This window comes from Cavenderia fasciculata (genome assembly GCF_000203815.1).
Source record: "Cavenderia fasciculata unplaced genomic scaffold Scf_EUAJFUG01CK1KI-5, whole genome shotgun sequence".
Lineage (NCBI taxonomy): Eukaryota > Evosea > Eumycetozoa > Acytosteliales > Cavenderiaceae > Cavenderia > Cavenderia fasciculata.
Window position 1 is genome coordinate 274,431 of NW_004457637.1, and position 22,619 is coordinate 297,049.

A 22,619-nucleotide genomic window follows, 5' to 3' on the forward strand; every position below is an offset into this window, starting at 1 on the left:
AATTAAATTCTTATACTACCCCTCTACTAGTATAACATTTCTAATTATTTGTTTCTGTGTTGTTCTTTCTTTCTTTCTTTCTTTTATTAATTATTTTGTCTATTTTGTTTTTGTTCCATTTCCTTTGTTTTTAATCTTGTACGAATGACTTTATATTGATCACGAGTGACAGGGTTGATCAGTTTGGAACGATTTAATTTATAGAGCTGGGCAAGTGTTGGATAGACACCCTTTCGAATGACGTTTTGCTTGTTGGTAGAGAGTGTGGCGACAACTGGAGAGACGTCACGCGACCCCCACAATGGGACGAGATCGTGGATATCTTGGAATCTCTCGCCAATGACATTGTTGATGCTGTGCAGTTCCTCGGCAATCTCCTTGTACTGCGGACTAGAGGCAAGAGCCCACGAACAAAACTCAAACAGTGTGGGGATGACAATACCGCAGCCTTTTCGCTTGGGACGGTACCTGTAGGCATAGTTGTAGCTATTCGAGTGAGTGATGGTGTTTTCATTGTTTCGATTGTTGATCTGGAAGTTGTAGAGTAATTCTTCTTCGAGAATCTCGTCGCGGTGTTCTTCGGGTGATTGGTATTGGATGAGTGTGGGAGTGGGCTGAGCCTGGTTGAGACCGCCGCCGACAAACCTGTAGCCAAAGTGGACTCGGTGGATCATGCGGTGTATGACGTCAATGTGGTTGCGTGGGTTGACGCCGTCGGGTGGGTCGCACCCTGTAGCCTTGACCGTGTAGGCCAAAAAGATAGAGTTGGGTATATAGTGGTTGAGGTAGAAGAGGAAACTGCCAAATCCGCCGACCATGCGCAATCTCTTTTCAGCCGACTCTTTGGTCAAAAAGCCGTGAAAGTAGGGTAGTTTTTGAAGTGTCACATTGTGGATGCCCGAAGGTGGTGTTATCGTCTGAGGAATAGTTGTCGTAGTCGTCGTACCAAGCGTAGCTGTAGATGCTGCTCCGCTGCTGCCATTCTGCATATCGTTGATTGGCTGCGATATACCCAACAACTCACACTTTCGCTTAAGTGTGTCTTCGAGCAACGATATCAACGTTCTTTCGGGATTGGTATGTACAAGATTGATTAGATTTTTACTTTTATACAATTGATTGGAAACATCTACAAAATCCAATGTACGATTCACTCTAATCGCTTCTGATAATGCTATTAACCCTTCTTTACCAATAAAATTTTGTGATAATGATAAATATTTTAATGATCTAAATAAAATAAATAATAGAAAAGAAAGAAAAAAGGTTAGATATATATTTTTTCTAAATGATTGTTTTGATTTCTTTACATACGAATTTTGTTTTAAAGAATAGGCAATTGCTTTTGCTCCAGTATCGGTGATTTCATTTACATTTAAATTTAAAAGTGTAAGTGAATTGTTTTTTAGCAACATGGCGGCAAGTGCCAATGCTTCTTGGTCACCTATATTTGGTTGGAAACTCATTCTCAAGTATCCTTCATACCCATTGACATGTAATGAATGTGTAAACATATTATTTTGTAAACTTTGTGCAACTAATGATAATCTAAAAATAAAAATATAAATTAATTAATTAAAAAGATTCTTCTTTTTTACACAATAATTATTTATATTTAGTGTCTTACGAATTTCCATTTAAAGGTATAATTTCAGGAGCATTATATTCTTCATCACAATATTTTACATAGGTACGTTTTTCACAACGATTTATATTCTCATTGGCAGTTTCACCCATGATACAAAGTGTCCACATCAATTCACCTAGACATGGATCATTCTGAACCAAACGTTCAATGATACGACCGACGACTTCACTGTTGGTCTTTGCATTTGATTTTTTCGTGATTGCATTGGTACTCGATGACACTGCAACCGGTTCACTAAGATAATCACACCCCTCTACCAATGCCTGTAGTGACCAAAATCTATCGGTTGGACTCACCGGATTCTGTTTCAACGAGTATCCAGGACACAATCCATAAATCAAGTTGTGTCCAATATCTCCATTACTTTTAACCCATGACATTGCATAACTTCCAGCTTGTGAACTTGGTCTAATAATAAATGATCCCTAAAAAAATTTAAAAATTAAATAGATATATAAGTCTTTATCATCCAATTGTCGATACGATTATAGTAAAAGCACAAAACAAAACAAATCGATGATCGTTGTTATCATTCTTTAATTGTTCTCAATTGTAATTGTGTATTTTTGGTTGCATTGATTTTTTTCCTTCATTCTTCTCAACTTTTCCGTTTCCTCTCTATCAACCTTCTATTTTGTTAACAATTACTATTATTATTATTGGTGGTTTGGTTCGATTTGATAACGATAATGATGATGACAGACGAATTTATGACACATGTTCTTATTTTGAGAAAGTTATCAAGATGAATGGAAATTGAACTACTTGATATCATTTGATTTGCTCTCTCTTCATTTTCAAATCTCTCTTCTTTGTTCTCTCTCTCCCTCTCTCTCTATCTCTTTCTTTCTACTCTATCCAAATTCCAACCCTTCCCTTCCCTTCTCTCTCTTCTTCTTCTTCTTCTTCTTCTTCTCTATCAATATTAAATTTAAACAAAATAGAAAAAAAAAGAATAATAATAATTATATATTATCGAGAGAGTAACATACAATTGGTTTTGAATTTAATAAAGCCAATGAGACATCTCTAGTAGCTTCCTTGTGAAACCAAGCTTGATCGAGATCCTCTGATTTCATGTTAAAGTCGACTCTACCCAAACCTTGTGCCAATGTGTAGTTTGGTTTGTTGTTCAAATAGATCTTTGCCATTGAATAGTAGTTTTCGTCATTTGAAGGTTGTGCACCAGCCGCAGTAGCTGTAGCTGTAGCAGTGTTCAAACTGTTATTACTACTACTACTTCCTAAACTACCTGTTAAACTGGTTTCTAAAAGAGAAGAGAGAAGAGAGACAGGTTTAATAATCGTACTAAAATAGAGAGGGAGAGAAAGAGTTGAACAAACATACTTGCAGGATTAGTAGAAGTTGTTGCAATATTATTTTGGCTACTACTGATAAATGAATTCTTGTTGACTGTAGTAGTTGAGGTAGTAGTATTGCTATTGTTATTGCTACCTCCACTTCCACTTCCACCAACACCACTGCTACTACCAAATGAATTTGAAAGTGAAGATGATGAAGTCGACGATGATAATGAAGATGATGTACTTGTATTTAGAGATACACCATTCATCATTTCATTAACATTCTCCATTTTATTATTATGGTTTATAATAGTATTTGTTGTTGTTGTTGTTGTACTAGTACTAGTTGTAGTAGGAGAAAGACTACTGCTTTTGTTGTTGGTATTGTTATTTTCTTCAGAGTATTCGTATGATTCTAAAGGTGTTAATGGTGTTGTTGTTTTACTATTACTATTATTGTTGTTGTTGTTGTTGTTGTTTGTTGTTCCTCCTGCATCCATCTCTATACTATACTATACTCTATATTATAATAATTATAGTATTGTACAATGATGTGATGTTTGTTTATCTAAAGGTGAGGTTATACAAATAACAAATTGTCATATATAGCAATTATCTCAAACTCCTCCTCCTCTCTTTCAAAGATGGATAGAAATATATAGATAAGAGAGTGAATAGATAGATAGATATGATATGATTGAATATATTGAATATGTTTTTCTACTTCTTCTACTTCTCTTTGCACTGCTCCTCCTACTACTCAACACTAATCGACCCTTTTCGACTGGCTCACACCACCAAAGGGAATTTCAGCTGACCAAGTAGTTTTTTTTTTTTTTTTTTCTCCCATCTTGAAACTTCAAAGTTGTAATATTATTGGTTGATCAGAACTTCTTCACCAAAATATATATCTTTAGTTTATATATTTGTAAAAGTGTACAGATTATCTTAGAGAGACAGAACAAGTCAAATCATATGATCATCAACAAGAGGAATACTAATAACTAGTCGACTGCAGATACATGTATTATTGACGAACGTGTTGCTTAGATAGTGAACAGTCACAGACAGTAAAGAGAGTGGTGCAACACCTATGAACTATAGCAAAGATAAAGAATATGTTTTGGTGAAAAGATATTATTATTCTTTTGTACACAAACTAAACAACTCACTTTGTATTCATTCATTGCTCACTGTCGACAGTGAGTTGGTCAACCTACCTATCATTGACGGTTGATGGTTTTGGTGAACGTGTGTATCAAAGGGAGGAGGAGATACACATTCTTTGTCGACTTTTGACAAAGACAAAAGATGATGACCAATTTTGGATTTTGTGGGGCAAATGTGACATCTGATACGAATCGGCACATCGGACAACAACTACCAAAATCATTTTCGATCATTGGTTGGTTGTTTGGTGAGCGCCCCAATATAATGATGGTATCACATTAAACCATCCATCCACATCCCATTCCTACACACCTAAAATGGTCATTCCTACATTTGTGAAAAGACACCACCGACCGATTGTTCTATGAGATCAACCTTGAAGCAACATGTGTACATACATTGAAGATATTTTAGTTTATAATACAACTTGGAGGTGGATGACTACCGTGGAAAGGAGGATGTGGATACACGACCTTATCATACCCCACCCAATAACAAGATAATAAATAAATAAGAACGAGTGTTGTGGAAGGTTAAAGAAAGGAAGGAAGAGGAAGGAGGGTAACAATTGTATGATGATACCTATGATGACTATTCAATGGGTGGACACTGGCCAGCCATGCATGTACACGTGGTGTGTTTTCGGTAAATGGGTGTGTGTACCTGTGTACCTCACTAGTGACCAAGATATCAATATAATATGATTGATAGATACACCTAGGTGTTGGCTATAAAAAGGACACGATCATCTCTCTTTTATTCATTCAGTTCAACAAACAAAACAAACAAATATTTATATAAAAAGATGAGTATTAGTTGGGAAGAATATAACAAGGCATTGGGAAGAGACGCAAACTCTCGTGGAGTACCTGCTCAGCCGCAACCACAACCACAACAACCATACCAACAACCATACCAACAACCATACCAACAACCACAACAACAACCATACCAACAACCATACCAACAACCAAATGCAGGATCCAATATCTTTAATCCAAACCCATACCAAGGTCAACAATATGGTGCTGCAACTGGCTCTGGTGGATCCTCCTCCTCAACTGGCTATGTCAAGGACAAACCCATTAGAACTGGTGGTGGTATTGATAACCCAATCTTTACAGTCTACGACAAGGCACCCAATTTCCTCCATCTCGGAGCCATGCAAGGTGAAGCAGCTGCCATCAAATGGGAATTGTACTCTGGAAAGAAGCCACTCCATCAACAAGGATACTGTAGAATCGTATTGATTGTTCCACACGATGCTTGGGAGAAGAGAATTACCCTTGAGTGTCCAAACGGTCAAACGTACTCTGTCAGCGCCACTGGGTCGTCTGCCAACACCTCCAACTCTCTTGCACATTGGGCCGAAGTTTGGGTTCCCCGTTTCACAGGTCAATTCAAACTTGGAGTTTACAAGTACAAAGGTTTGTTCACCGGTAACAGTTTGGTTTGGATGTACAGTATGTATGGTGACTATGACAATGATCTCTATGGTCGTGAATTGTTTGTCAAGTGGAAGAATGATGACAGTCCAGACATTGTATTCGCATCAGGAGGTGGCTATGACTACAGCCCACAATTTTTAGAAGGTCAAACTGTTGGTAATCAACATGGTTAATAAATATTAAATAAATAACCCCTAACAACACAATAACAATCTAAATAATTAATTAATAAAGTACATAAATAGTTTAATAATAGATTTTCCCCAAACTAGCTACTTCTCCATTTTTTAAAATGTTTTTTTTTTTTTTCAAAGTGCTCTTGAACTTGGGTGATTCACTCTAATGAGTATTCACTCTTAACAGTCATCATCCATCCTTTATCACTTCCTTTATTCATTTATTTATTTATTTATAAACAAGACGATCGTTAGAGAAAGAGATAGATAGAGAAAAGATGTCAAACAATAATAATAATAATAAAGACTCAAAGTTGAATGCACTTGAAAATAGTAAACAATTAATGTCATTGTTGAAGCACCTCAAGGTACAAGAACAAAACCATGCATTCTGGGATACTCAACCAGTACCAAAGTTGGATCAAGTCATTGAAAAGAATGGTCCAATCGAAACAAAGACATTGGATGATGTTAGAAAGGAACCATTATCATTACCACCTCAATTTGAATGGTCTACAATCGATGTTAATGATCATGCTCAAGTATGAAATAGAGAAATAGAGATAGAGATAGAGATAGAGATATAGAGACAACTATAGCAGAGATGGATGATTAACACCTGTTACATTTACAATTTCTATTTCTTCTATTTTAGTTGATGGACGTTTATACATTGTTAAATGAAAATTATGTTGAAGATGATGATAATATGTTTAGATTTGATTATTCAGTAGCATTCCTTAAATGGGCATTACAACCACCAGGATACTTGAAGCAATGGCATATTGGAGTACGTGTAAAGGATAATAAAAAGATGGTTGGTTTCATCTCGGCCATCCCGGCCACCGTCGTCGTCGACAAGACCGAGAACATCAAGATGGTAGAGATCAACTTTTTGTGTGTCCACAAGAAGTTGCGTGAGAAGCGTCTTGCACCCGTATTGATCAAGGAGATTACACGTCTTGTCAACCTCGAAAACATATGGCAAGCAGCCTACACGGCCGGTATTGTGCTCCCCAAGCCAGTGGCCACCTGTCGTTACTACCATCGTTCACTCAATCCCAAAAAGTTGGTCGAGGTTGGGTTCTCCCAGATTCCAGCCAACATCACCATGTCGCTACTCATCAAGTTGCACAAGGTGCCCGAAGCCACCAAACACGCATTCCGTCCCCTCGAGAAAAAGGATGTCCCGTCAGCCACCCTACTCGTCCAAAAGTACCTCTCCAAGTACTCGCTAGCTCCAACCTTTGACGAGCACGAGATCTGGCATTGGTTTGCACCTCTCAAGAATGTCATGGACTGTCAGGTCTTGACCGATGCCCAAGGCAACGTCACCGATCTCTTTTCCTTTTACACGCTTCCCTCTTCGATTATCAACCATCCCAAGCACAAGAACCTCAAGGCTGCCTTCAGCTTTTACAATGTTGCCACCTCTATTCCAGTGGCCGAATTGATGCAAGACGCTCTCACTGTCGCCAAAAACAACGAGTTTGATGTATTCAACTGTCTCGATATCTTTGAAAACAACCAATTCATCAAGGATTTGAAATTCGCTCCAGGTGATGGTAACCTCCAATATTATCTCTACAATTATTCTACTCCAACAAAGAAATCTGCTGATATTGGTTTAGTTTTATTATAAACAAAAATAAATAAATAAATCAAATTTATAGAAACTAAAAAATATTAATAACATTATTCCTTTTTAGAATGTATACATCTTCGTCGTCGTCATGATGATGATGATCATTCGAAAAAATCCCGATTACCGACCGACCCTTTAGCCAAAAGTTGTAGTTGGTTAAGAACAAGATAACTCTTCCGGATCGAACAAGTCTTCTTGAACCGACTTTCCCAAAAAAAAAATCAAACAAAAATTAAATTAATATTAATATTTAATTTTAATGAGGTAGTGGTGTTTTGAGAGACTGACGAAGCTTTGAACTTTAAAAGTATCAGTTGATATATAATAATTATATAACGCAAACAAACTCATTTCATTACATTTGAAGAGTTTAGACAGATAGATATACATACGCATTTTACATCATTCATTCATTCATTGTAATACATTTATTTATATTACTTAACAAAAAGAGAATAAAAGAAAACAAACACAGTATTATTATAACTACTTTTGTACAATAACAACATAATAATAACTAATAATAATAATAATAATAATATAATATCATATTATGACACCAATAGAAAGAGGAGTATCGCCAATTGGAGAAAAAAAGGCAATATCGCCATTATTCTTTAAGGGTACAGTTATACAAGGTTTTGGTAGAGGTAGTAAACAATTGGGTATTCCAACAGGTATGTAATACTATACTATATTTATATGATATTGTTTGTAATCTTATCTTACTTACTTACTTTCTTTCTTTCTTTCTTTTAGCAAATCTACCAGTTGAAGAATATGAATCAATTTTAAATGATATTCCAATTGGAGTATATTATGGATGGGCAAATGTACATGGAGTCAATGATAACAAGATTTACAAGATGGCGATGAGTATTGGATGGAATCCTTTCTACAAGAACACTAAAAAGACGATAGAGATACACTTGATCAACAAGTTTGAACAAGATTTTTATGGACATCAATTAAACGCAATTGCAGTCGGATTCATCAGACCAATGTGCGATTTCTCAAGCCTTGATGAATTGATCAAGGCAATCAATGACGACATTGAATATGCACAACAACAATTAGATCAACAACCACAATACCAAAATCACGAATTCTTTAAACATTGTTTCAACTCTGGAGCTCAACAACAACAAGAAGAACTTGATACTTCTCAACATAGTCATACTGTATTAAATTTAACTAAACCATAAACTAGAGAAAGAAGAGAGTATTTGTTTTTTCTTAAATGAATTATTATTTATTTAATTAATATGTATATTTCGAAATAATATTGTATTTGTTGATATTTTGTTGTTATTTGTTATTATTTGTTTAAATTTCCCAACTTGTAAGTAAATCAGCTTCATCATCACCAATAAAAGGTTTCTCTATTGATTTGATCATTAAATCACCACAATAAATACATTCCTTGGCAATGATACGATCCAATTCATTCTTTGTAGAATCTTCTGGATTGATTTCTTCACCACCACCCATTTGTAAATGCATTGATGAACTATTCATCATGGCAGCCAATTGTGATGGTAATGGTGAAACTGGTGCTCCAAGTGTCATTTGTAATTCTCTTACTCTTTGTTTTGAATTATTATCTAAATGTTTCATAATCTAAAAGAAAAAAAAAAAAGAATTTAAATTAGTAGCCATTTTTTTGTTTTTAGATCTCTTTCTTTTTTCTCTCTCTTACTTCTGAAATTAAACAATCTGAATGGAAAACATGTTGACAAGTAAACAAATAGAATCTTTTTGTTAGGGCAGGATAATTACAAATATCACATTTTTGATCACCCTTGATGAGACCATATTTGTTACGAAGTTCTTGAATATCTTGACGAATCAAATCTGCACTGTTTGTAGCATCGTCCATTTCCAATTTCAATTCTTCAATGTATTGATTATAATCTTCTAGTGATTTACAAATCTCTTCCTTAAAGTCATCAATGACAGTAAAGTCGGGGAAGAATGGTAGAATATCTTCGATTTTTAAAAGTGGACAGTGTTTGAGGAATTCCATAGCCTCTTTGATGTTGTTGTCCTTTTCAACAACGTGTCTTGCAATACGAAGCCACAACTTTTTGCAAAGAGCTTCATCATCCAACTTGACACGATCGGCATTGTCCTTGGCCAATCCAATATCCACTTCCAACGAGAGATCTACAGCTTCTTCATACAATCCCAATGCACTATAGATTAAAACACAAGCCTTTAACTTGTGTTCCTTCATACATAGACGAAGAGCATATTTCAAATCAAAATAGATTTCATTTGAAAGTGATTTAAGTAAAGGTCCATCATCTTCTTGTTTTACATATAATGATAACAAATAATTATGAACTGCTTTATCTTGATTTCTTAAATTTTTTACACAATATTCTAAATATCTAATTGCTTGATTCTAGAAAAAAAAATTAAAATAAAAAAGGAATTAATTCTTGATCAATCTAATATTTTGTTTCTATTTTTCTATATTTACTTGATTTTCACCATGAGGTAATTTACAATGATCATATCTCATAAGAGAAGGAATAAGTTTTCTTGGATTTAAAAAGGTAGCTTGCATCCAAACATTTACGGTTTGATATGGAATAAAATGGAATAATACAGGACAGAACTTATAGTAAAGGTCTTGATGTGAAACTTTGAGTTGAGTGAGGACGTTGAGGGCGGTTTCGTATTGTTGATGTTGGATGTGGTACGAGATGACACGTTCATAGTCTTCAATGAGACGGGCATAGAACAAGAGTTCATCGATTGCTCCGTGACTCGAAATGATGTGGAAGCTGGTAGCTTGGTTCAAATTCTCCTTAAAGTTTGTTAAAAATTGTCTAAATTCGTTTTGTGCCTTGAGATATTGTTGCGATTGTTGTGGAGGCGATTGAGTGTTATTGTCGGTTGAAACGAGTTGTTGGGTGTTCTGATGGCATTGAGTTTGCTGATAAAGATTTCAGTCAACCAAGTACAAATGATTGTCTTTTGGGTGGTATCTTGCTTGCGAATAGTAGAGAGCTTTTGCAAGAGATAGGTCTTGAGTGCGTCACGTTGTCCGGCAGCAATAAACTTGAGTGTGATCTCTTCGAAAATACATTTGGTCTGGCCGTAGAAAGTGGCAGCCAACTCGTACTTTTTGTCGTTAAAGTAGTGTTCGGCTTGCGTCGCTCTGATCTGGTCGCGCTTTTGGTTGGCAAATGGCTCGCGTACATACTCGAGTGCCGTCTCATACTGACCACGCTCGAGGTAGAGTTTCCAGGCATGACGGTCTTCGTTGATGATGATGAGCTCGTAGACGACGCTGTCACCATAGATCCACGTTGTACCTTTGGCATTGTCGACGCACATACCACGGATACGGTTCTTGGTACTGAATGGGTGCTCGTAGACAACTGCGCCGCTCAGACGACCGACCGCCTGCAAACGATCCTCGTAGAGAAAGAGAAAGTGGAATGAGGTGAGTGCGATGGCCAGTGGCGCAACAGGTAACCCGCGGTGATCGCGACGCGTATAATCCTGTATCGCAATAGCCGTCGTAAACTTGTCTCCGGCATTCTGACTGCCAAAGATAAAGTCACCGTGGTATACACCCGGCTCGATCATCCATGCAAACGACTTGGGTAGCGCCATACCACCCTGGCTAAAGAATGTCAGCTGGCTCTTGGGCAGTGTCGATGGGATCTCATCGAACCGGATATTGTCGGGTGCAAACAGCTGCTCCAGCGTCTGTCCACCCACCAACTGATAGATACGACTCATCGTCGTGATGATGGCAAAGTACTTGCCCTGCGCCATATCCAAACGCATGCCTGTAATGGGGATATTGTCGTCGGTACTGTACAACAGTCTGAGCACGGGTTCAGTGCCACCCGTAAAGGTCGACAACAGACCCTTTTCCTGACTGCTGACGGTCGTCTCCCATATCTTGCCACGATTCGTACCAATCAATATACTGATCTGTGTGACATAGTTGCCTTGCACTTGCACGCTTTCACTCTTGCCCCAGGCAATCGACTCGATCAACGACACACCCTTCCAATTCAACTTTTTAGGTTTCTTCCACGCAGAGTACAAGTGGTACACTGTTTCATTGGCCATCGATATAATCAAATGCGAACCTGTTGGGTCGAGAAAGATCTTGTGTATTGGTTCGTCGGGTTTGACAAACTCAATCTCTTCAATCTCTGATGGGTTGTCCAACTCTAATCTAATAATCTTGGAGTAGTTGGTAGAGATGATGATACGATTCGAACAAACAGTCATTGAATGTACTCCCTTTGGGTTATATTGAACTTGTTCTAATTGAAACATTGGTGTATCATCTACTATTCTATTTGGATCATTAAATCCACCTGTATCTCCTCCTCCTCCCATCATTACTCCTTCTCTTTCTAATAACTAAAATGAAAAAAAGGTAGATAGAGTAATAGAATAAGTAAAAGAAGAAGATACTTGATTTACTCTGTCTTTTTGATACTTTACCCCACCAGTACTATGATCATACTCTTGTAAAGAGTCAATATCAAAGTTGATATGACTTAGAGATGACATTTATCTTTCTATCTATCCTTGGTAAATACAAAATGAATAAAGAGAAAAGTAATAAAGTAACCAACAAATGATCAAGGTTAGTTTTAAATTGACCTCTGAAAAAAAAAAAGTTCAAAGATTTTTCAAAAAGTAGATTATAATATAAACTTTTATTTTTGTTTCTTCGTTCAACTCTTAATCTTTTAATCTTTTAATCTTTTTCCGGCAAGTGTAATATGATGATTCGAGGTATTACCTGCCTCTTTGCTTTGGATCAGTTTGGAGCGAGGATCGTGATAGAGGAGAGAGAGAGACATTTCATTTGGGAAAGGTCACGTGGGGCAGCCCATATTGGAGGTGCTGTACTCATCAAGGCCGATGGGAAAGACAATAACAACGAGACGATGCATTTGGACTCGATGCATCGAGTGGCTGTGACGACCAAGACAAATCATTTGATGGTGTCTGGAAAGATGATGTTGTACAAAACGCAAAGTTCATTCCTGAAGACTGGGCCCACACGCATCATAGGTGAAAGGGTTGGGCTCTGGCTGCTGCTGCTGCTTTGGCTCATGTCAGAGTCGTGTGAGACAATGGGAGGGATGGACTGTTTCATTGGCGAATCAAGGGAGTGTGGGATGCGGACGAAGATGTTCCAAGTCCAAAGTATCTAAAAATAGTATAAATCATTTAGTAAATTTTGTTTCATTCAAAATTTTTGTGTGATAGCTTACCAACAAGTGATTGATGTAGTGGGGAAACATCAGTCTGGGATCCGGATGTATCATCCAATGATTATAAAGTTTTGGTTTAGACTTTGATGGAGAACAAGTTGATTTGTTCTTTTTATTTTCTTCTTCTGGTTACCTACAAACGCTTTTCCTTTGTAGATACCCAAACCAAACCAAATTCCTTTGAGTGAGGTTTGGGTCGGTACCACAAATCACTGTGCTTGGAATGGTGGCACTTGCTAAAGCCACCATAAAAAGAACAAACCAACTTCTTCTCCATCAAAGCCGAAACCACAGTCAAATATATAAAGTGAAATGAGTTTAGTATGGGTGGATTGAGAGGCTTCTTCCTCTTCTTGTCTTTGGGCTGAAAATATCATGTTGTTCTTTATGGGTATCATTCTTTCACTGATTGATGGTTTTGATTTCGGTCCTCACCTCGAACAATATCATCAGGTGGATCGTCCATCAACACATAACAATCATAGTGTGGATAATAAAAAATAATAATAATAATAATAAGTAGTAATAAAAATCATAATAGCATCAACTTCAACTTCAACAACTACCAACCCATCAAGACATACAACAACAACACTATTAATAGCCAACATCTTGATGTGATCGCTAAATATTTGGTCTATGGAGACGATTAACTATATAGTTAGCTTTTCTACCACTACATCTGCGATTGTGACGATGAAGACTATGATGAGCCATCTATCAGAATTTGCTTTGGCAGCGAACCTACACAAGCAAGGTAAACACTTTACCAGTATTTTTATTCATAGTAGTACTTTTATTAATCACAATTTTTTTTAGATTTAATTTCATTTTATTAAAGCTATTTATTAGTTTTATGTAGCCTTGATGTCGGAGTGTTATTTACCTGTGATTTGGTGACTTAAAAAGAGATGAGGCATTTTTATCATACAAACCAAGGGTGGAAGAGGCAGCCCTCATTGCATTTTTTGAAGTAATCTCCACTTCTGCACCAATTCCAAGTCTGGCTCTGAAACATTTGAGAATGCGTCCCACCAAATCACAGGTAAATAACATTTCAACATCAAGACTAGATTAGTTTTGCTTTGCAACACTATAGTGACTGTTGGTTAAAAGAAAAGTCTCATCACGAACCCCCAAGTAATAAATAAAAACAATTCGGGATATTAATATCTTTGAAAATAATTGAATTATTCATCTTGTTTTTATATTTTATTATTTTGGATAAAAGAGTAAAGAGAGAGAATACTTGGGATTTAAATGTTTAAAATTTTTTGATAATTATTTATTTACAAAAATATTTGTTTTGAACATTTTTTTTTTTTGTTTATTTTTTTCTTTATTATTTGTTGGTTTTGTTTTGTTTGTTGTTAGTCCTGATTTTGTTTTTGTTTTGATAATGAATCATTGTTGTAATTTAAATATATTTATAAAATCTCCATAAAATGTTTGGAACACAAAAGATTCTTGGTAAAAAAAGTAAAAAAAAGAAATGATCGGATCATGGAGAGTTGGTGCAATTATTTTACGACAATGATGGGGATGGGATGGGGGAGGAATTTCCAATTAATATTAATTGGAGCTATAGAAAGAGGAGCTATACCCAATGGTAGGGTAATTTGGAGGGAAATTAAAGGTATTAAGATACGATGGTTCCTTATAAACATTATTATAGAAATTGGTTGGTTTCAAATACAAATGTTCTTTTTCGTCTGTCGATATTTGTTGTTGATGGTGATGAAGTTGTTGTTGTTGTTGTTGATGGTGATGGAACGAGGAATTAGAGGAAGAATTGTTTCCAAAATTGTTAATCATCGATATTGCTGCTGGATTCAAATTGAGGTGATGGTTTCCGTTTCCATTTCCAGTTGAGTTGTTGTTTGAAGCAGGGTTGTTGTTGTTGCTGTAGGGGAGGGGGAGAAGATCCTGACTGTTTTGGTGTTGAAGCTTCGAAATCGGTGGGATGGGGTTAAAATCAATTGTCGTTGTTTGAAAAGCAGAGGGATTGGCGGTGAATTTTATAAAATCGGAGTTGAAATCATGTACATTACTGCTGCTGGTGGGAGGCGATGGTTTGGGCGATGTCAAGTTATTGCTCGACGAGAGGGAAGAGGTTGACGAGGATGAAGATGAAAGAGAATGCGATGAGGAGGAGAGACCGAGTCCACCTCCCACGCCATTGCCGCTGCAATTGTTGTTGTTGTTGGTAGAGTTGTTGTTGTTATGAAGGTGGAGATGGTTGTTGTTGTTGTTGTTGTTATTGTTTCCATTAATTCCTGTGATACCATTAGCGGTAAGAATTGGTGAAGTGTCGAGAAGATAGGACTTGTTGTTGTTTTGTCCGAGGGATGGGTGGTTCATCGAGTTGAGACTGCCGTTGCTGGTGTTGAGTGCGAGCCCGACGACCATGTTCGATTGAGTTGTCGGGATGTTGGAGCCAATGAATCCATTGCCGTTGTTGTTGTTGCCAGTGTTGATACTGCCGTTGCTCGTCGAGAGTCCATAAACAATTGGTTTGTTGGACAGTTGAGTAGGCGAGATGTTGAGTGCCTGAATGTTGGACACAACGTCAAATGACACGCCAGTGTTCATCATTGTGCCATTGACCATCATACCACCACCACCATTCTTTTTTTGTACAGTATAGCCGCCGCTGCCGTTTGGTTGGATCGAGTTGTTTGATGTCGGGGTCACTGCTCCATACAGGTTGGCAACCATGTTGCCGTTGCTAGTGCCAATGGGACTGACGTTCGAATACGATTTGTTGAGGAGTTTGTGACCATTTAGCATTTGGTTTGGAGATGATTGTGGTCCGAGCGAGGGAGGGGGTTGGATAATATGGTTCGATTGTTGTTGTTGTTGTTGTTGCTGTTGGTGATAGGGTGTTAGAGGCATGATCGATTGCATTTGAAGAGGTTGTTGAGATGGTGACGTTTGGAGTGGTTGGGGTGGAATCGATTGTTGGCTGTTTTGTGCAGCTGCAATGGTTTCATAAGGTACTCCTGGACTATTGGGATATCTCTTTTGTGGTTTTCTCTTATTCTTTGAGAATTTTGAATCCAATGAATTTTGATTTCTAAAAAAGAAAAAAAATAATTAATTAACTATAGTTGAAAGTTGAAAGTTGGTGTGACATACCTAAAATTACCCATAAATCTTTCTCTAGTTTCGCCAGAAAGATTTTGAATATCCTCTTTGTATAATTTTGTTGCTTTGGCCCACTAAAATTTATAAATAAATTAAATTAATAAAATGCATTTATATAAATTTGATATTTGTTGTCGTTCTTACCTCTAATTTTAAAACTCTACCATCCAACATTATTTCTTGTTTCGATAATTGGGAAAAGGCAAGATGTGCATTATCTTTGTTTTCGAATTCGATAAATGCAAATCCTCTGGTTTTTCCAAACTTGTTTTCTGGTATTTCACATCTCTCGAGAGTTCCAAATCTTTAAAATAAAAAATTAAAAAAAGTATAAGTAAAATTGATTGATCAATTTATTATTTTTTATTTTCATTTACATACTTGGAAAAAATGTTTGAGATTGAGGTAACCGGAGTTGTGTGTCGAATGTTACTTACATAGATAGTACTTGACGTCCTATCCATCAAGTTCATCGATAGTGAAACATCATTCATGTTAATTCGCTACGTGGTTGTAATTAAAATAATATAACTACTTTTTGGTGGTTTGGGAAATGATATTAAATGGGTGATAGATAGATATATATATATATATATATTATAAAATATATGTATGAAAATTAAAAAAAAAAGGAATAAAGGGACAATCCTTTTCTTTTAAAAAAAAAAAAAAAAAGAAATCAATGGCTATTAAAAAAAATATAAATAGATATGGAAAAGAAAAGAAAGAGATAGAAGAAGAAGAAGAGGGAAATAATAAATAAAAAAAAGGAATAAGTATTATTATTATTATTATTATTAATTAGTATCTCGTATTTGTGTTTTGGATTTTTTTTTTTTTTTAAACTGTCAAGATGAATTTTAGTAATGAAATGATGTGATAATGTTGTTATTATTATTATTATTTGTTTAAAAGAAAAAAAAAGAAAAAAAAGAATCAAAATTGATTTTGGATTGACATTCAATAAAAGAAAAAAAAAACAACAGCAACACGGGGTTTGTGATTGATACAATAATCAAACAAAGTTATAATACGATTATAATTATTATTATAATACAACTTTTTTTTTGATAGTTATATGATGGTGATAATCTATCAAGCTTACTAAAGCTTGCTTGCTTGCTTTTTTTGTTATTGTTGTTGGATCTATGTTGTATAATATTTTTTTAATTAATGATTGATTGATGGTGGGTGGGTGAATGAGCGAGGAGAGTAGAACAAGAAAAAATAAAAAATGATTGGACATACACAACTATCGAAAAGATTCTATCAATTATTATTATTATTATTATTATGATTTGGGAGGAGAAATAAATTGGATAATTGGATTTACATCTCGATTAAATTTAATTAATATAACAAAGAATACAAAAAAGATAAACAACTAGATATCGGCTGGGTGATTGAATTGTTTTTTTTTAAAAAAAACTCAATTTTGATTGGAGTGATAAAAAAAAACAATCAATCGTTGTTTTCCTGTTGTACTGTGATAGATAATGGTAATGAATGAATGATGGTGGGGGGTTGGATGACAAGGAATACTGAATACGGTTTTTACTTACAAAAATATCTTTTATCTTGATGTGTTTAGTAGGGATGAATTATTATTATGTTCTTGTTCAAAAAGGTTATATATATTGTTGGATTGGCAGGATATTGTCGAGATATTATTATGAAGATTGTGATATATATACATAAAATGGAAAAAGGAAGCTAGTGCTATTGGAGAGAAAATGATATATACAAAAAAAAAAATAATGACAAACAGGAAATGGAAATGGAAATGGAATCCAAAAAAAAAAAAAAAAAAACTAGAAAAGAATATTTTGTACAGTTGTTGGTTCAGTCAGGTTGTTATTATTATTATTATTATTATTATTTGTTTGTTGTAATTATTAATTATGGTCGTCGTTTATCGTATACTCTGTCCAAGAGGAGGAGGAAGAGGAGGGGTGGTCGAGAGAGTATGGTTGGCGTCTATTATTGTTATATGTTTAAAAAAAAAACAAAAAATGATTTATATGTTAGTGTTTTTGTTTTGTCTCTCTCATTCAATCTATTATTATTATTATTATTATTATTATTTTATTGTTATCATTAAGTGGATGATTTCTCTTCTGCTTTCCTTTTCTTATTCTACCTACTGCACTAGCTCTGCCACTAACAAAAACAAACAAATAAATTTATAAATTTGAAGGGAATAATACTCCTACCTACTCTACCTACTACTAGTATGCGAGTGTGGTTGTTGGTATATATGTGTTAGTGAGCGTGTGGTTGGTATGTATGTTTGTTTTGTTTTGTTTGTTTGTTTGGTTGGTTTGTGTTCCTTACTACTACTACTACGATGCTTTGCTCAATTTATAATAATGATAATTGGAATGGAACAACAAGTAAGGATGAAAGAGGAAAACAAAAGGTAATAGGAACAAAAAATATTAATCTTTGTAAAGATTTAAAACTTGAACTAAAAGCACTCCCAATTCAATTCTCTTTTTCTCTCTCTATCTCTTCTCTATCTCTTCTTTTCTGTTCTATCTCTTTCTCTCTCTCTCTCTTTTTGTTTATTTTGTGGTGTGAATTTTTATTATTTGTTTGAGAGGAAACTAACTTGGAGAGATGCAAATAAGATGACACCCACACAACTACTACTACTACTACTACTACTACAATAATAATATACCCACCGCAAACACGCTATATGCTATGCCAATATATATAAATATTAATATCTATCTAACAGCCAGCCAGCTCTGTTGTCTGTCAAATCCAAATGGATATATATATGTGTGTGTGTGAGTGTAAAGTAGTAAGTTGTTATCGTGTATTGTCAATAAAAATAATAATAATAATAAATTATAATGATAATTATAATTATACTGTAGTGATTGTTGATTGTGATAAAATATGTACGATGAAAGGATGATTTATATATCAATAGTGTTAGACAGGGTATAGTAGTGATGATGAATATGATGGTTGGTTGGGTTGGCAACAAGATCATACTATACAGACAGGTACTAGTTGACTGATTGAAACAAACAAATTTCCTCCAAGATGGAAATATTATTCAATTTGATGATGTTGTTGATGTCGGTGCTGTCTGTCTGTATGTTGTGCTAGTTAGTATATATGTGTGTATGAATAAATAATGATGTATGTATGTGAGTGAGAAGAAATCGATATTGCCACCACTGCTGCTAGCTACTATATGGCTGCTGATAGCTAAATTGATGTCTTTACCAATTTTTAATATATTATTATTATTATTATTAAATTAATAAACGAGCACATGACCAATAATAAACTAGCTAGCTAACTGATATAATATATATGATTTAATAATAATAAAGTCTCTCTCCTTTTTCTCGCACTAGAGTAGTAGTACGGCGCATCAAGCAGAGTCTCTCTCCAATGATCATTATTATTATTATTATTATTATTATTATTATTATTATTATTATTATTATTATTATTATTATTATTATTATTATGCTTCAAATCCACCAGAAGACACCATAATAACATTATGTGATTAGGGGGGGGGGGGGGTAATGGGGTTAGGGTTAGGGTTAGGGGTTAGAATGTGTCTCTTCATTTTTATCTTCACCCAGATATATATATATTGGTAAAGTCGTAGTAAGCAAAGTAGAGAGGAGGAGGGTTAGGGGTGAAGGAAAGTTGAAGATTGACAAGCAAAGGTATGAAAAAACCACATCCATCACTTGGTGTAAGAAAACAAAATCCTTGGGGGGTGGTGAATAACAATAACAATCAACCATCATTGTTGTTGTTGTTGTGTTGTTTGTAGTGTTGTGATGTTTTGTTGTTTTGTTGTTGTTGTGTTGTTTCCATCGTCACCCAAATCATGATCATGCACCCACATTGGATGGATGAGGAATCAAGATGAGAGAGAGAGAGAGAGAGAGAGAGAGAGAGAGAGAGAGAGAGAGAGAGATGGATGATGATCCATCTCAGATGCGATTTTGATTGAATAAAGTTATTATTATTTACATCGACCCAAGTATGTATGTAGGTAGGGGAGCAAAAGAAAGTGGGTTGGTGGTAAACGAATGGGATTTATCATCAAGGAGAGAGGGTAATCACCATAGTTACTGTGTTTTGGTTGTTGTTGTTGTTGTTGTTGTTGTTGTTGTTGTTGTTGTTGTTGTTGTTGTTGTTGTTGTTGTTGTTGTTGTTGTTGTTGTTGTTGTTGTTGGTGTTGGCAACAAAGCAATTAATTAATTAAACTCCTGTTATATACACACACTTGGGTGATCATGATGATAATGGTGTGTGTGTGATCCTCTTGGGTTGGTAGTTGTGATCAATATCTTTCAATTGAAGGGGTGATCAAAATAATAATAATAATCATACTTTCCATACCTTTTTTACAAAATTGATATTTAAAAGTAGTGGTCATAGGTACGCCAATGCCTACTACCACTTACAAATTATTTACAAGATAAATTTGGTTGGTAGGAAAGATTACTTGTTATATTTCTTTCTTTCTTTCCTTATGTCGTTGTTGTGGCCACTACTTGTTGTTGTTGTGTTGATAATGAATCACAGAACGGATAAATAATATTGTTGTTGTTGCTGTTGTTGTAAGATAAGAGTGCCTTCATTCATTCATTCATCATAGTGTGTACTCTGAGAATGGTCATATGAAACAGAAGGTTGAAGCAAGAGGGATGGGATGGAGGGTATGTACAGATAAAGAAGAGGAAAGATATTGATTGAAATGTATAAGCAAGAGTAAAGTAAAATAAATAAAGTTATGGTCCTCCTAAATATAATAATAATAATAATATTAATATTTGGTATTATTAAAAGTAGAGTAGTAATGTTTACACAAGTTTAATAATATTAATATCACAATTGTGAATTTAATTAGAACTTGGTTGCTGTTGTTTATCATACTCTTCAACCGAGAGGATGCAGAAAGTAAGGAGCGAGGAGAGTTGTTGTTGTTTGCATGATCTTGGGTAAGCAGCTGCACTGCTTTAAAGTGTCGTAGATGGGGGTGTTGAAAGAGAGTGAAGTCAACTTCAAATAAATTGGATTCGATTATTGAAAATTGGATTCATCGATTGCCTTTATTAGGTAGGTATACCTTGTAAGGCAGGCGACTAGCTAGCTAGTAAAGTAGTATTAGTAGTACCAAGCAAAGCAAGTTGGATATTATAGAGTAGAGTAAACCGTTTCTTGTTTCATTGACTTTGCATCTCGTCGAACCACCCCTGTATCAAACACAGATCGAAAAATATTATAATATCTTCTTTACTTTGATGGATACCAACTGTGATTGTCTTGTCTAACAAACAACCCAACCCCAACATTATCTCTCTCTGTTTCTGATTGATCATTGTGTTCACAGTTCTAGATAGAATAGAATAGAATAGATAGATAGATAGAATTTCGTCAAAAGGGGATAAACTAAAATAAATTGGGTTTGAAGGATGAGAGAGAGCGAAGAGGGAGGGAAGGTTTTTCATTTATTTAGTTTGTTCAAATGAGATCTCCTCGTATTTGTAAATAATAGTAATAGTAATAGTAATAATAATAACACTCATAGGAGAACACAAACAACAACAACAGCAACACCAACAACTTAGTATAACTGTATATATTTGAAGAAAGAAAGGAGGAGGAGGAAGTTAATAATAGAGAAAAGTTATTTATATATATATAGACAATACCAAACAAACAATGGTAGTTGGTCAGAGTGGAGGAACTAACAGTCAAGGATGGGATGAATCTATTGATAGAATGGTGAATCAGTTTTGTTTGCAATCTATCAGAACGACGAGATCTGACTTTTACCCTGGCAACCCTATACAATATACTCTTGCACTAGACGACGCTGAATCGAAACGTTTGAAATTACATTCAAAGATATACGATGAATACAGAGATTTACCAATATCAACTCAAGATTCAATGTTGTTGGATGATACAAGTAATAATCTATCTTCAACTTCAACTTCGACAACTTCAGCAACTACATCAACTAGTTCAAATAATATACATGATGAAAAGAGAAGAAAACTTGAACCTGATAATAGTTTAGTATTATCAAATAAACAGAATAATAATAATAATAATAGTAGATCATTAATGAATATAGAAGGACAAGGACAAGGACAACAACAAGGATTACAATTTGTTAAACCAGAATGGCATGCACCATGGAAATTGATGAGAGTGGTGAGTGGACACACTGGATGGGTGAGATGTTTGTCGGTGGATGTAAGCAACCAATTCTTTGTGAGTGGTGGCAATGACAATATCATCAAGGTGTGGGATTTGGCAAGCGGAGAACTCAAGTTGTCGCTGGTGGGCCATATTGGTGCCGTGAGGGGGTTGGAGATATCCAATCGCCACCCATACCTCTTTTCAGTGGCCGAAGACAACAAGGTGTTTTGTTGGGACCTCGAAAACAACAAGAGAATACGTAACTACTTTGGTCACAAGAACGGTGTCTATTCGGTCGCTTTGCATCCGACTCTGGACATTTTATTCACTGGTGGACGAGACCGCACCATCAACGTGTGGGACATGCGTACCAAGGCCGCTATCTTTCAACTGCGTGGTCATGCCGGCCCGGTGAGATCGCTGCTTTCACAGGCTCCCAACCCCCAGCTCATCTCGGGCTCGCAAGACTCGACCGTCTGTCTCTGGGATATAGCCACAGGCACCAAAGTGTCGACGTTGACCAACCACAAAAAGGCAGTGCGTGCCATGGTCATGCACGACAAGGAGTTCTCATTTGCCACTGGTGCAGCTGACAATATCAAGCAGTGGAAGTGCCCCG

The 22,619-nt window shown here is 35.6% G+C and overlaps 11 protein-coding genes across 11 annotated transcripts; 5 read left to right on the top strand and 6 right to left on the bottom strand.

Moving 5' to 3' along the window:
* Positions 1–86: 86 nt before the first annotated feature.
* DFA_10731 (uncharacterized protein) lies at positions 87–4,355 on the bottom strand (the record flags this gene model as incomplete). The annotated part of the gene is made up of 8 exons (XM_004351322.1): positions 87–1,230; positions 1,315–1,548; positions 1,628–2,073; positions 2,641–2,956; positions 2,992–3,464; positions 3,539–3,708; positions 3,975–4,050; positions 4,233–4,355. 8 exons carry the CDS (start codon positions 4,353–4,355, stop codon positions 87–89), a joined length of 2,982 nt encoding a protein of 993 aa, XP_004351374.1.
* A 572-nt stretch (positions 4,356–4,927) lies between these two features.
* On the top strand, positions 4,928–5,743 carry DFA_10732 (uncharacterized protein; the record flags this gene model as incomplete). Its single annotated transcript, XM_004351323.1, has 1 exon — positions 4,928–5,743. One exon carries the CDS (start codon positions 4,928–4,930, stop codon positions 5,741–5,743), a length of 816 nt encoding a protein of 271 aa, XP_004351375.1.
* A 281-nt stretch (positions 5,744–6,024) lies between these two features.
* On the top strand, positions 6,025–7,388 carry nmt (glycylpeptide N-tetradecanoyltransferase; the record flags this gene model as incomplete). The annotated part of the gene is made up of 2 exons (XM_004351324.1): positions 6,025–6,288; positions 6,402–7,388. The coding sequence occupies 2 exons, from the start codon at positions 6,025–6,027 to the stop codon at positions 7,386–7,388; spliced, it is 1,251 nt and encodes a 416-aa protein (XP_004351376.1).
* A 556-nt stretch (positions 7,389–7,944) lies between these two features.
* DFA_10734 (riboflavin kinase) lies at positions 7,945–8,596 on the top strand (the record flags this gene model as incomplete). Its single annotated transcript, XM_004351325.1, has 2 exons — positions 7,945–8,068; positions 8,151–8,596. 2 exons carry the CDS (start codon positions 7,945–7,947, stop codon positions 8,594–8,596), a joined length of 570 nt encoding a protein of 189 aa, XP_004351377.1.
* Positions 8,597–8,717: 121 nt separating this feature from the next.
* On the bottom strand, positions 8,718–10,621 carry vps18 (7-fold repeat in clathrin and VPS proteins repeat-containing protein; the record flags this gene model as incomplete). The annotated part of the gene is made up of 4 exons (XM_004351326.1): positions 8,718–9,011; positions 9,091–9,798; positions 9,877–10,335; positions 10,487–10,621. The coding sequence occupies 4 exons, from the start codon at positions 10,619–10,621 to the stop codon at positions 8,718–8,720; spliced, it is 1,596 nt and encodes a 531-aa protein (XP_004351378.1).
* A 417-nt stretch (positions 10,622–11,038) lies between these two features.
* DFA_10736 (uncharacterized protein) lies at positions 11,039–11,158 on the top strand (the record flags this gene model as incomplete). Its single annotated transcript, XM_004351327.1, has 1 exon — positions 11,039–11,158. One exon carries the CDS (start codon positions 11,039–11,041, stop codon positions 11,156–11,158), a length of 120 nt encoding a protein of 39 aa, XP_004351379.1.
* A 410-nt stretch (positions 11,159–11,568) lies between these two features.
* On the bottom strand, positions 11,569–11,942 carry DFA_10737 (uncharacterized protein; the record flags this gene model as incomplete). Its single annotated transcript, XM_004351328.1, has 3 exons — positions 11,569–11,598; positions 11,649–11,789; positions 11,844–11,942. 3 exons carry the CDS (start codon positions 11,940–11,942, stop codon positions 11,569–11,571), a joined length of 270 nt encoding a protein of 89 aa, XP_004351380.1.
* Positions 11,943–12,124: 182 nt separating this feature from the next.
* Positions 12,125–12,238, bottom strand: DFA_10738 (uncharacterized protein; the record flags this gene model as incomplete). The annotated part of the gene is made up of 1 exon (XM_004351329.1): positions 12,125–12,238. One exon carries the CDS (start codon positions 12,236–12,238, stop codon positions 12,125–12,127), a length of 114 nt encoding a protein of 37 aa, XP_004351381.1.
* A 306-nt stretch (positions 12,239–12,544) lies between these two features.
* Positions 12,545–13,032, bottom strand: DFA_10739 (uncharacterized protein; the record flags this gene model as incomplete). Its single annotated transcript, XM_004351330.1, has 3 exons — positions 12,545–12,591; positions 12,793–12,891; positions 12,918–13,032. 3 exons carry the CDS (start codon positions 13,030–13,032, stop codon positions 12,545–12,547), a joined length of 261 nt encoding a protein of 86 aa, XP_004351382.1.
* Positions 13,033–13,279: 247 nt separating this feature from the next.
* On the bottom strand, positions 13,280–20,186 carry DFA_10740 (uncharacterized protein; the record flags this gene model as incomplete). The annotated part of the gene is made up of 8 exons (XM_004351331.1): positions 13,280–13,372; positions 13,421–13,448; positions 13,542–13,724; positions 14,304–15,731; positions 15,794–15,876; positions 15,947–16,106; positions 17,497–17,521; positions 20,180–20,186. 8 exons carry the CDS (start codon positions 20,184–20,186, stop codon positions 13,280–13,282), a joined length of 2,007 nt encoding a protein of 668 aa, XP_004351383.1.
* Positions 20,187–20,496: 310 nt separating this feature from the next.
* On the top strand, positions 20,497–22,593 carry plrg1 (WD40 repeat-containing protein; the record flags this gene model as incomplete). The annotated part of the gene is made up of 5 exons (XM_004351332.1): positions 20,497–20,508; positions 21,309–21,336; positions 21,498–22,040; positions 22,103–22,222; positions 22,280–22,593. The coding sequence occupies 5 exons, from the start codon at positions 20,497–20,499 to the stop codon at positions 22,591–22,593; spliced, it is 1,017 nt and encodes a 338-aa protein (XP_004351384.1).
* Between the last annotated feature and the right edge of the window lie 26 nt (positions 22,594–22,619).